General features: G+C 34.3%; 1 protein-coding gene across 5 annotated transcripts in view; it reads right to left on the bottom strand.

Moving 5' to 3' along the window:
• The window catches only part of ASXL3 (ASXL transcriptional regulator 3), a 174,004-nt gene that overhangs the window by 102,795 nt on the left and 57,346 nt on the right, over positions 1-13,863 (bottom strand). For all 5 annotated transcript variants that reach the window (XM_054671753.2, XM_054671750.2, XM_054671752.2 and 2 more), the window contains 2 exons: positions 3,822-3,930; positions 2,474-2,582 (listed from right to left, as the gene is read on the bottom strand). In XM_054671753.2, the coding sequence (XP_054527728.1) occupies positions 2,474-2,582; positions 3,822-3,930 (218 nt within the window). The remainder of the gene's footprint in view (positions 1-2,473; positions 2,583-3,821; positions 3,931-13,863) is intronic.

Raw genomic sequence — 13,863 nt, 5'->3', positions numbered from 1 at the left:
TTCTTCATATGGTTTCCAGGACAGAAAATCTTACCGTGTCCATTTACTTTCAGTCTCACTGTTTTCTATACTCTCTCCAAGCTCTTAAAATTCAAGTGCCCCTGAGCTCAGTCTTTGGGTCTTTTTTCTTTTCTATTTACCTTCAGTTCCTTGGTAATGTCATCCAGTTTCCTGTCTTAAACTACCATCTATAAACTGGCCACTTCCAATTCAGTATCTCCAAGAAGGATCTTTCCCATAATTTTCAGACAGATAAAATCAGTTATTTAACACGTCCACCTAGATATTGAAAAAGAATCTCATGTCCAGAACTGAGCTCCTGATCAACAACGCCCCTCCCCTTAACTGGTTCCCTTGAAGATTATTCCATCTAAACTAAGGACAATGCTATTGTTCAACTTGCTCACATACTCAAACTCTGGAGTTATCCCCAACTCCTTTCTCTATCTCACACTCACATTTATCTGCCAGCAGCTTCTGCTGGATCTACCAGAATCCAATCACTTTTCATCCCATCCACTGCTAGTACTTTCCTTCAAATCAACAACACCTCTCCTCTAGATTACGACAATAGCTGTCTAATGGGTCTCCCTGCTTTTTTCCTTGTTCTCGTATCTTTTTCGTAGTTAGTGATCCTGCTAAAACCTACATGTGGCCATTGCCTTTCTAGCTCAAAACTCTACAATGGCTTAATATCTCACTCAAAACAGAAGCCAGCATCAAGGCACCATATAACCTGGCCCCCATAACTTCCCTGGCTTTGTTTCTTAACATACTCTCCCTTGTTCACTTTGGCCTCGCAGCCACACCAGCCTCTTGCTATCTCTGGAATATTCCAGGCACTCTCCTGCCTCAATGCCTTTGTAACTGCTGTTCCCTCTACCTGGAGTTCTCTCCCCTGAATGCCTGTTCTCTCATGCTCCTCAGGTCTTTTCTAAACATAACCCTCTCCCCTACTTCCCCACTCCCTTATGTATTTTGCCCCATATCACTTGTCACCACTGAATAACCTATACATTTTAGATATTTATTTTGCTTATTTTCTGTCTCTCAAAGAAAATAAGCTTCATGAGAGATTTGCTTTTGTTTTTCACTGCTGTAACTGCAATGTCAAGAATAGTACTTGGCACATGAAAGAAGCTCAGTATATATGTTGAGAGAGCACATGAGCGCTCACCCAGGCAAGAGTACCACACTAGGAGCAACTGCAGTTAAGATTCTCCTTCACCCTCCTGAAAGGGAAAAGTATGCCCCACTCACCTCCCCTTTTAGAAAGCCAGAAATTACTGTGATTCTCTGCCTTTTCCCCTCTCTAATCACAAAGACCAGCCAGGGTTCACACCATTACCACAACAATTGGGGGGATGCTCAAAAAGCCTGGGAATAGGGACAACAAGTCATATGAAAAGTAAAACACCCATAAAGCAGTCTGCAGCCATTCTTGTAATTTCCTTAGGGCAATAAACTGTGTTTTTCCTACATTAAATTCACAACCTTTGCTACAGATCAGAGAGGAACGGAAGCAGTAACAGTCTTACAGGGTCTATCAGCACACAAGTTTAAAGAGAGCATTCAGTGAGCATGCAGAGGACAAACAAAGGGACTCTATGGCCATTAATAAAATGAATGACTTTGGGTTATTACTGAAATACAATATTTCTGCAAACATCCTTTAAGGTTTGTCTGTTTAAAGGTAATTTACTGATTCCTATGAGTCTACTGACAGAGACTTTAACTACACAGTTTTCTCTCAAATCATGATCTGGGTCCCTTTGTGGAACCAGTGGGTAGAGTAGAAGAAAGCACTGCAGCTATTGTGGGACAAAGATTTGCCAAAATTGCAGTGCAGAATTACATACACCGAAAGGATCACAATATAATTGTCTTAAGGAAGACAAAAATAAGTTCACATATAAAATTCAGAGGTGAAAAATGCCCCACCCCCCGCTCCCCCTTAAAATTCTGGAAGGTTCACTCACTTCTCAAAAGCGTCTAACAAGAAAATATCTTATTTGGCCCTCTTTTCACTGTGAGGAATGATAACACTGAGCTTCATTTGCAAAAGACAAACCAAGGAACAAAGCTGTTATAAAACTACTTGTGATTACAGGAAAAATCAGCACAATCAGAAATAAAACGTTAGCATTCTCAGTCCTTCCATAAGAATGAAACCACTAGATGCCCCCAGTAACCCTCTCACTTTGCAGGAGAAATATATTGATACTTAAAGAAGTATTTAAGAAAATTATTCAGGGAAATATGTACTGTTAAAAAACAACAAAAGCAAAGAACTATATACTTCTTTTAGATTTTATCCTTTTTGAATCAAAACACCTTGATGATAAATCTCAGCGGTAAAAATTTAGAAGAAAACTGTATTGATAATGGTGGGAAATTCAATTAATGAATCACTGGCATTCTATATAACTTTTAAGAGAACAAGGGATTATATTTTGGAATTCATCACACTTACCTCCATTTTCTTCTCCATGGGCATTTGCCTCGGCCATATCTGTACCATCCAATTCAGATTCACAGACTAAATCCAACGTGCCATCTGCTGGGCATGATGACTCCTCTTTCTATATTATTTTGAAAAGTGATGATTTATGGAGAAGATGTATTAGCAACTAAAAACATTCAAAATACTTGCAGAATCCTACAGTATGATCAGTTATTTGTGACTTAACATTTCAATAATGATTTACTTTTTAATGTAAAATCATTCTTCCGTTAAAAAAAAAAACTGGGTAAAGCCCATTGCTACTGTTGATTTTTTTTTTGGATAAACTTTTAAAATCTATACCCAAAAAAAGTTTCCTTTTGACATATGTTGTTTCCATCTTTTTTCAATTCTACATTTTTCCTCATGTAAAGAAATGGCTTACCAACTCAGAATTTTAATCAGTTACTTAAATACCCAACTTGCTACAAAAAGCAATGGAAAAATTGCAAGTCTTTCTGATTAACCTGGGTTATTTTCTGAAACACACACAGTAGACCACAGCCTGATGCTTAGTAGCTAAAGAAGAATCCCTGCTTTGTTGTCTAACTTTTGACATTAAAAAAAAAACTCACATGTAGTTAATGAACTTTAAATATAATCCATGACTTATTAAAGCAGAGACTTCTTTTTAATTTCTAAGAAATAACACAATGAATGTACTTATTCCAAGTTACACAACCATTTGTAGATTATAAGCTTTTGTCTTCTGGAATGTTGCATTTCAGGTGGCATTTCCCCTAGATAAAAATGGGAATGCCTTTAAAATAATTATACTAAAATAATTAAGACTCAGTTATCTGAAGCTTTTCTCTCTTCTTCTCATACAAGTGTGCATTAGTAAAACTTCCTTGAGATCACCATTTGTTTTAAAATTGAATACTAGATTTAATTCAATGTTTTCAAGCAGAATGAATAAATGTCTTATTTTTATAAAAGACAAGGGCATACAGGTGTGAAGCCTGTATATCAACTGACGGTCATTAAGTCAAAGAGTTCATGGTAACTCTGATCATCTTAAACTCCTGGCCAATGACCCATGACACTCCTCCCCATAAACTTTAAGGAATCAAGAATTTTAAGGAAGCTACAACTATTCTGCATTACCATATGTCACGGAGTGAAACCACAGATATGCTTTCCTTAAAGAAAAATGTCATTGTTTATTCTTAATATGAAATCATTTCTAAGACATCTGTAAACATTTAAAGGCATAGGAGTCATTCTTCTACTCTTCAAATCTAATTTTGTTTACCTTCACATGTCTGAAAAAATGCATGATAATAGTAATAACAATATGCAGAACAATGCAACTTACTTTGAGAGCATAGAGGCCTGACTTTCCAGGGATTTTGAAGAATGTTCCATCCCCTATTCGAGTGTTAGTGTGAAGCATTGCATTCAGACAGGCTAATGGAGAGGTTCCACTAGAAAATAAAAGTGTGCAAAAATGAAGCAGTCTGAGGTACAGCTTCTATTGCAAAACTGTTCTCTGAGTCTCGCTCTCTCTCTCTTAAAAAAAAGTAAAAAAATAATAATAAAAAGACCTCTTTGCATGCCTTTTAAAAATACCCTCTCAACCCTGAAAACATCTACATTACAATAAAGGGCCAGTCCAGTTTCACCAAAGTTAATCAGATGCATCTGTCTTATAAGGCTTCAGGCAAAAGTCTCTTGAATTGAAATTATGCTTTTATTCATAGAGTAACCAATACTATATTTTACAGAAACCAAAGCCCAAATACTTATGTGGTGTTATTTTACAAATAACACCATGAAGCCTTAGCTTTTAAATATTACAGACAACTTGATGGTTGCACTTGAATGATCAAAAAACAAAAAACCCCACCAAGTTCAAGAGCAGCTCCATCCCATTCGTTTAAAAGCAACAAAAGAATAATAAACCAGGGAAGAACTGATTTGAAATTATAAGTATTTAAGTTACTCACAGGACTGCACTTCTCACATGGCAAAATAAGAATGCACATATGTGTTTCTATCTCTGATACAGCCTCTACAATGACATCCTTTTCTCAGTTAGATATGTCAAAGAAATATGTGTTGGGAAATTCTGTCCAGCTAACAGAATTCTGTAGTAAACATGCAAGTGATTGGAATATCAGATCACTTTTTAAAGAAATCAAACAGCATTAAACTAACATTTAAAATATCAAAGTACATATGTATAAACATTATTAGAATGAGTTCATATACTTGAATGATGTTTATAAAATATAAAGTACATATATATTTCCTGGAGTAGATTTTGGAACAAATTTTGTGTTTTGATTGCAAACTAATATTTAGAAGCTAAAATTTAGAGCTACAATTATTGCCTTTTAAAATTATACATCCATATACATTTTACTTCCTAATATGCCGAAATATCAATATCTGGTCAAACCAATTTTAGTTAAAAGCCCTAACCCCACTACACTCACATGCTTCTTAGGAATTATGGGTATTTAATTCACATTCTGAGACAATACAGCTTTTAGGATATGAAGCTTTCAAACTTTGAATTCATAAGTTCAGAATTCTAACTTTAAATTTCAAGGATAAAAACATAATTTTGCTCCTAATTAAAAGTTTTCTAAAGATCAAGACTATCAAATCTCTTACTTATAATGAAAACTCACCAGTAAAATGGAAAAGTCAAATATGCTGAATTGCCAGAACACACTTAATAGCAAGGCAGCATATATATACATCATGGTCATAAGGATTTATAAGTATTATCATCCTACAAAGACAATTATTTTAGGAAGCAGCTTCTCTGTGCCAACATATAAATATGACTCCATTGAGTTTGACAGGAAACAAGAATCTTAATATAAATTTGGTCACAGAACAATGCAGTTGTAACATTAAAGTACACATGGAAATAATGTTGTATTTAGGTAATATCTTTCCTCATGAAGCTCCTACAAGTTTGCAGACCTCATTTCATTATTTTCTCTCACAAAAGATTTTTCTCGTATTTAGAGTGGGCCCAGGCATACCTATAAAGTAAAATATATTCATCTCCCCAGAAATGTCTTTCCATGAATAAATTCCAAATAAATTACGCAATACATGTTATACTGAACATTGCAAATACATATTTTTACATTATAGTCTTCAGACAAAAGCATAGAAAATTTGAAACTAAGAACGATTATGCCAGATTTTTGGAGTTTTAATTTAGTAGAACTGTCAGAAATACAGACTTTCCGTAGGGATTTGGCAAGAAGATGTTAACACGACAAGTAAAATAGAATCCAATACATAAAAATGACACAATGTAGAATTTTAAAAATATAACTTAATAAAATTGTTCACCTAATATGAAACCTCACAATGCTGTTTCTTCTCTTTATTCCTAAGGCCCTAATGCACATGATTCCAATAACTCAGATTCAGCATGTTAAATAACAATATAGATTTAAAGGCAACGACTAAGTACTAAACAAATGTAACATTACTATAATTTACATTTCCTTGCTAAGGTATAGCAAGCTAAAGATAATTGTAGAAGATAAATTGGCTATTAAATAGCAATTTAATGCTGTGCTTGCTGCAAACATATGTGATAAGCACCCAGTTTTCTACAAATAATAAGCTCTATTAAGCATGAATATATTATTAAATTATACTGTTTAGTAACTCAATAAACACAAGATTTACTATGGAAAAATTTAAAAATATGTAATTCACAATCACAACATCTCCAAAGTCTCAATAACTATTGCAATTTCTATAAATCTTTCCCAAAAGAAACTTGTTTTATTTCAAAACTATACAACATTTGCATTAGAAAATAATTTGCAATCAAATGCAAATTTTACAACTAAAATCACTCACTGATTAGTCACTTAGTTTTAAGCACACGAGTTTCATTCCTTTATGGAGGAAAAACTAGTTATTCTGGTCTGTTTTTTTAAAAAAACAATGAAAAATACGCATCAAATGAGCTAAATGCTTATTAAAAGGTAACTGATTCATCCAATGTAAAATATACACAGGAAAATGTATTTCAAAAACATTTCACACCATTTCCTTATTGCTGCTATCCTCATCAATTCCATAAACTACAGAAAACTTAGACTACATTTTCTGCAGAAATATCTTAACTGCTATTGAATAGAAATAAATAGAAGTCTCATGTAATTTTATTATTTTTATATTCAGAAAAAATAGAATTGGCATGTATACTATATATTGTATATACACATATATATATCTTAAACATAATGATTAACTGTGGGTAAAAAATGAGGCAGATGTACATGCTTTAAAAGTCTGTACTCTTAGATAGAATCGATTGCCTTCTATGTAATGGTTCTTATTTTTAATTTATTCAACAAAATTTTCTTCACAGTTAATGCAAAAGCTCATCACCTCAGTCGGAATTTAGAAGTTTGAAATCCTGTAACTATATGTGTGTGTATATGAAATAATAAAACATCCAAGTTTTAATTTAAAAGTCTCTGAAATTTCAAATTTACTTACTTTCTAACAAGATGAATTGGAAAAACCACGATATCCCGATTTATAGAAGGAAAACAAAAAGAAAGGAAGAAAACAAAGTTAGTTTTCCAACTTAAAACACAATTCTTCATCTTACCATTTCAACAAATAGGACAATGCACAGGAAACCCACCAAAGCCAAATTTGGCTGCCTATGGGGAGGCTGGGAAGAAAAAACTGGGGCACTGGGCTAAAAGGTGGCTTCGATTTTTTTCCCCTAATACTTCTATGATGTTTTCATTTTGTTCAGAAAGCCCATGTATTTCTATATAATAAATATAACTAGAAATAAATAAGCAGGACACTATTTGTCCCCAATTCTTTTCTTTCTCCCATCCCCTACAATTGGGCCCTTTCCTATACACCTGCCAGGGTAGATATACAGCTTATTCTACTTGTTTGTTTTTCCCCCTGGACTGTAAGGCTGTGGACCCTTCTGGTTTGTTTTCATTTCCCACAACCCCTGAAGCAGAACAGGGGTGGAATCTGGAGGCAAGGGAGCAGGCATAATTTAAACTGTCTAGACATCAAAGAACCCCTAGAGATGCTTTACAGAGCCCCAGTGCTGTGTGAAATACAGAAAAACTATTGCTTTATATTATCAAATTGCTGACGGAATACACACAATTTTACCAATAGTGAATACTTAGTGAAAGGAATGAAAGGCCTATCTATTAAATAATTTTAAAAACCAGACAGAATACCTGGGGAATGCAATTGGAAGACTATTTGCAGGCATGACAAATAAAATATAATTGTGAGCCACTATTCCTTTATATATAACATAATGATTTATAATATTTCAGTAATACATATATTAAACTATTTTATTATATTGTTATGTCTTAATAAAAATTTCAGATGTAATCTATTTCCTGCTAGCATTTCTTTTAGCCTCATTTTTTAAATATGGGAATGTAAAAAAATTAATTCTGTACAACAAAAGCATAAAAACTGAACAAATTCAAGCAGTTATTAAACACCATAATTAGTTACTGTGCTTAGTGCTATTAATATAAATTAATATACACAATTATATGCTCATTCTTTCAAAAAAATTAATAATTGCTTCTTTCAAGCATTTCAAATGTTAGCTTTGAGAAAATATAAAGAATATATTTTAAGAGTAAGTTAGGTGGGTCTCGGGTGCAAGTAATATTTTAATTCTTGATACAGTATCTGTGTTCACTTTGTGAAAACTGTTTAGAATTTGTGGACTAAACTCTGTATATACTTCACGAAAATGATTTTTGGATGTTAAAAAATTAATAATGTACCCTTAGATTTATTTATTTAATGGGCGTGTCTCTACTAGTGGAGAGGAATGAGGATGGCTCCTAAACACACATAGTAACCCAGTGTACATCAACTGACAACTCAGTAACCTAGATGATTACAAACCACCCTAGAAAAACCAAGGCCAAATGAACTTATTACTCTTGGGAGATATTACTGTCAATAAGAAACTCTCTAAAATGACTGAAAATAAAATCTTAAAATTTAGAGGCCTTTATATATGTTATCTGAATGATATATATATGTTTGTAATATATGTATATAGTTATATAAGTTATCTGAATAATTCCAATACAAAATGATCTATACTAAGCCTCAAATTTGATAGTGAAGAAACAGTGTCCCAGACTTCATGGTCTCTCTACAATCACTAGTGAAAGCTTTTATTGTGCAGTAACGTAAGAGGAATAAGAAAGATTTAGAAAATATAAACATAAATGGGAATAATCCATCAAATAAGAGATGGGTCACATTTCAAAGGAAGATATTTTGTGATTTTCTATGTGAGGATATGTGGTTTTTGATATTCAATATGTCTCTAAAGTAATGTTAAAATGCAGTATTGGCACTCTTTTTATCAGGAGGGATTAAGACAAAAAATAGTTATCAAATAATATATGTTGTACACTTTAATTCTTAAATTTAGAGAAAGAACTTCGAACTCCAGACCTCAATGTGTATCTCTGGTTGGCATGAATATGTCTGTTTATACAACAAGTAGAGACAGACATTTGAATTTAGAACTCTTATCCTATTAAAAACTACCAAGATATCATTAGATAGACTATAGCGATTCGTACAGCCACACTCACTAAATGGACCTATTGTTTTAGGAATCAAAAATTCAAAAACATTAATACAAGGACAAAAGTTTGCTTAGTATTATTTTAAAACAAGATCTACAGGGAAATTAAGAAATAGCCCTACATAAGTATAAACCAAAATATATGATCTGTATCATAATTTTCGAAGACCCTCAACTAAAATAGGAGGTGAGGTGGTTATCTTTAATTATAGACATCTAGTAAAGAACATGCCACATATACACCTAGACACTGACAATTGTTCCTCTACAATTACACATGCCATGACAGGCTATATTACCATCCCTATGCTGGGGAGGGCGGTGGCGAACAACGAGGAAGACTGTGGGCTCTGGAGCCAGTCAGCCTGAGTTCAACAAGGTTGGGACCATTTAGGAGCTGTGTCACATTGGACTTCTCTAGGTCACAGGTCCCTCGACTCTAAAATGTGGATAATAAAACTCACTATGTCCTAGAGAACTAATCCGAAGATTAAATGCGCTAAAACATATAAAGCACTTAGAACTGTGTCTGGTACGTGGTAAATGTTCAAAAATTGTGACTTATTTTATTAATACTACTACTACTAACCATAGTAACCAACATCGAAATGTAAAAAGAATGACAAATGGAAAGAAATTAATATTTCACAGCTTGTTTAAAGAATTGGCTCAGGTAATATTTTAATTTTTAAAAAGTTTTTAATTTCTAATTTCATTTTCATCTCAGTATCAAAAATAAGTGAAGACACGGGCATGTGTACACAGCTCGTCCATAGTCTGTCACATGTGGATAGTATTAAAAATAACTGATAACGTAGTAAGGGGACAGGGAGAATGATGGCAACACATCTATTACTATAGCTACCATTTATTGAGCATCTATAATGTGCCTGGGCTTTCACAACTATTATCTATATGCCTCATAGCCACTCCAAAATGTAGGCATGATTCCCAGTTTTATAGACATGACTGAGATTCAGAGATGAGGAATCTTACAGAAGTCAGATAACAACTAAGCGATACAGATGAAATCTAAATTCTAATCTGATTCCAAAGCCCGTGCTCTTTCCACTATCTCACATTCTCTCTCCATAGAACTGCCTCCTCTATTTAATCCAACTTGAACACTTAAGCAAATATTTAGCACTTCAAGGAAATACATTTTTAAAGCCAGATGCTGCTAAATAAGGTGACCTGCTTCATTCTCAATTCTGACTTCCCCAGAGTAGATTTCAAATATAAAGAACTAGGCTGCAGAAGATGACATTGTTGGTTATCTTCCTCTGGTAATGTCACCAATGAAAACAAAGGAAGAAGAAACTTAAAGAAAATATGATAGAGGCCAGGCATGGTGGCTGATGCCTGTAATCCCAACATTTTGTGCGGCAGAGGCGAAAGAATGGCTTGAGATCAGGAATTCGAGACTAGTCTGGGCAACACAGTGAGACCTTATCTCTACAAATATATATATTTGTGTATTTGATAATATATATATATCATAAATAAGATATATATATACACATAAGATACATATACACACACTATGTGCGTGTATTATATATATATATACTATACACATGCACATATATACATATATATGTGGTAGAGAATTCAGATCCATAATTGAGATGCCTCTTTATTAAACTGGATCATTAAGAAAAAACACAATCCTTTCACTGAACAAACATTTATTGAGCACACTATTTATGTATGTCAAGCTAATCTTGAAATAAATTTGTACTCCAACAGTGTTTTGCACATAATAGAAATGTAGGCTGAGCTGAACTAAATTTTCTGAATACATATGAAATGACAGGGGACTCAGCAGAAAGGCAGCCTTGAGGCATGCTGCAAACAAGAGAAAACCATTTGGAATTTAAATGTTATCCTTAGTTTATTCCAAGATGACTGAGATGTGATCATGTACAAACATATCATGTCATTGACTCCTATGCAGAGGCAGTCAACCCATGGCCATAGGTGGCTCTTCAGGACTTTTAGCCTATTTCCCCACCCCTGCAAGCTCAAAAAATTATTTCCAATTAGGTCAAAAACTGTATCTTACAAAATAAAATAGTAAATTTTATATATTAAAAGAACAGACATTGTAATTATATCTGGTATGAGTTAATTTCATACTAAAATGTAAGTTTCTATATTCAACCTGTAGCTACTCATTCTCTCCCATCATATTAGCAATGGTCAATACTTCACCATTTCCAGAATCTGTTCTGTGGGATATCTGTCCCAAGTGTTGCTCAAAAACATTCTCAAATGTGTTTGAGAAATGTATGTTGCATTCTCCTTTTGCACACTCACCAAATACATTAATATGTATTATTGAAGTCTCTGAAAAATCCTGTTTAACTCTGTGTTTCCTGATCATATATAATGAAAGAATCCTCTCCACCATAATATTTAGCAACAACGCCTATCATGGCATGCCAAGAAATATACTTAGAGAAATGTTATACCATATTTATATGATTAGGATAACTAGGAATAAAACACCTAGCAGTCAGCACTCCCAGGAATGTTTAATTTTATTAAGCAAATGTTAAAAGATTACTTCAAAAATGTGCAAAAGCTCTCTTTTTCTGTGAAAAATACAGTGTGATGATTATTTTCCCTGTATAAATTTATAAAATTGAAAAACACATTCAGGAAGTGTAAATAGCATTGAAAATTCACAAACGTATCTCTATGTACTTAAAAATACTATGTATTTGCAATACAGGTTGAGTAGCCCAAATCTGAAAATTTGAAATGCTCCAGAATTTGAAACTTTTTGAGCACCGACATGATGCTCAAAGGAAACACTCATAGGACCTTTTAGGATTTAAGATTTTTAGATTTGGGATGCTCAACTGGTATAACACAAATATTCAAAAATTATTTTAAAAAATCCAAAATCCAAGACACTTCTGGTCCCAAATATTCTGAATAAGGGAAACTCAACCTGCATTATATTATCCAACAGATGCCACATCTGACATGAAATGCATCTCCTCAGAGCAGATCTTCCTCCTGATCCCCACTAGCCTCACTCAGCCGTGGGCACAATCTTCCTCCTCCAGTACCCATGACTGATGCATCACAAAGCCCCAACTACGTTCACCTGAAACCTTACATTTTTACTTCATTACATTCTATTTCAAAAAATCTTTACCTCATTCACAAGACAATTCTATAATCTCTAACTGGTCTCCCTGCTTCAACTCCCAGGTCCAATTCAGCCTACACACTGGTGCCAGATAATTTTCTTATTTAAAAACAACAACAGAAACACTGCTCAGACTGCTTCTTAGCCATGCCATTCACTGTGGTTGTTGTTGTTGTTGAATCAGTGGTTTTCACTGCCCACCGAAGGAGGCACAAAGTCCTCAGGCCAGCATTAGGGTCATCTACAACACAGTTGGCATCTACCTCATCTTCATCTTCTCCAACTCTCAGACTACTCTCCTATAATCCAATCCAACTCAGTAAATCACCAAGCTTCTATGGTTTCCCATGTCTGCTCTGGCTACCACCCGTATGGGGAAGCCTTTTACGACCTAAGATAGCCCCATTCCTTTAGAACAATCACGATACTTTGCATATCTCTCATGGTTTATTTTCTTTGAAAATTGTTTACACCTTTAACTTTCCTGCCCTTACTACTTCCAACAAGTTTGGAAATTCCACAGGAGATAGACATATTTATTTTTATATTGCCTGACAAGCAATACCAATGTACTCAGAAGTTGTTTGTTGAAATACATTTAATCACTAAAATAAAAGCTGTTACGATCATGGATGTGTAGACATAAAATACATGCAATGAACATCACCAAAATTCTTTTTAAATTCATGGCTGCAATCATGTCTGTGAAGGACTCTATATACCAAAAGGCTGCAGTGGCCATCTTATATTTGCATACCCTGCATTCTTTTCTTTTAGGGACTCTCCCTTTCATAACAATGTGATTCCAGTGTATGCATCGATAAAATAGGATTGATTTCATCACCAGTAAGGCTGGCCAGATTAAACTATCTACTTGGTCACAGAAATTGGTAAGCTGGTGGAATTTTGAGTGTCTTTTCAAAAACAGATACAGAAATAAAAGGAAAGAGTATAAATTATCTTCCAGTAATAACATTAGCTATAAAGACACAAAAGAGAATAGCTGGTGCCTATCTCTGCCTCCACAAGGCCAGGGCCTGCAGGGGATAAAGCTAACCAGAGGAAAGCAGAGTAAAGCATGGAAAGAAAAGGGGAGAAAAGATCATGGGAACTCCCGTATTGCCTGGTCATGTTGAAGATCAACCTGATGGATGTCCAAGTTAAATAAGCCAATAAGTCTCTACCTAGTTTTATTTTGGATGCCAAAGAGAGAGCTTATATGACTTGTACAAGCTGACTATTTTTCTAGGCCTCATTTACATAGCGATAGTGAGTTTAAAATACACGTGTTTTGAGGCTCTATTAATCCATTTCTGGTTAAGGTTTTAAAGGCAATTAGTAATAGTTTGACTATTAGCTTTCTAAAGTCCATTCCAATCAGGCTGCCTCTCAGCATGTTTCTCTCTTCCTCAATGCCCACTGCTCTCCTTTCTTCCTACTCATTTGTCAAGATCCCCTCACCTTCACCTCCTAAAAGCTACTAATCACCTCTGCAGTCCACAATGATGTTCTCTGCACTTCCAAAGGCATTACAGCCTATGCTACTATTGTAGCATTTAGTTCTGTGCAGTCTACCACCACACTGCT

This window comes from Pan troglodytes, chromosome 17 (genome assembly GCF_028858775.2).
Source record: "Pan troglodytes isolate AG18354 chromosome 17, NHGRI_mPanTro3-v2.0_pri, whole genome shotgun sequence".
Taxonomy (NCBI): domain Eukaryota; kingdom Metazoa; phylum Chordata; class Mammalia; order Primates; family Hominidae; genus Pan; species Pan troglodytes.
The sequence above is the reverse complement of the archived record's forward strand: the minus strand, read 5'-3'. Positions and strand labels throughout refer to the sequence as shown.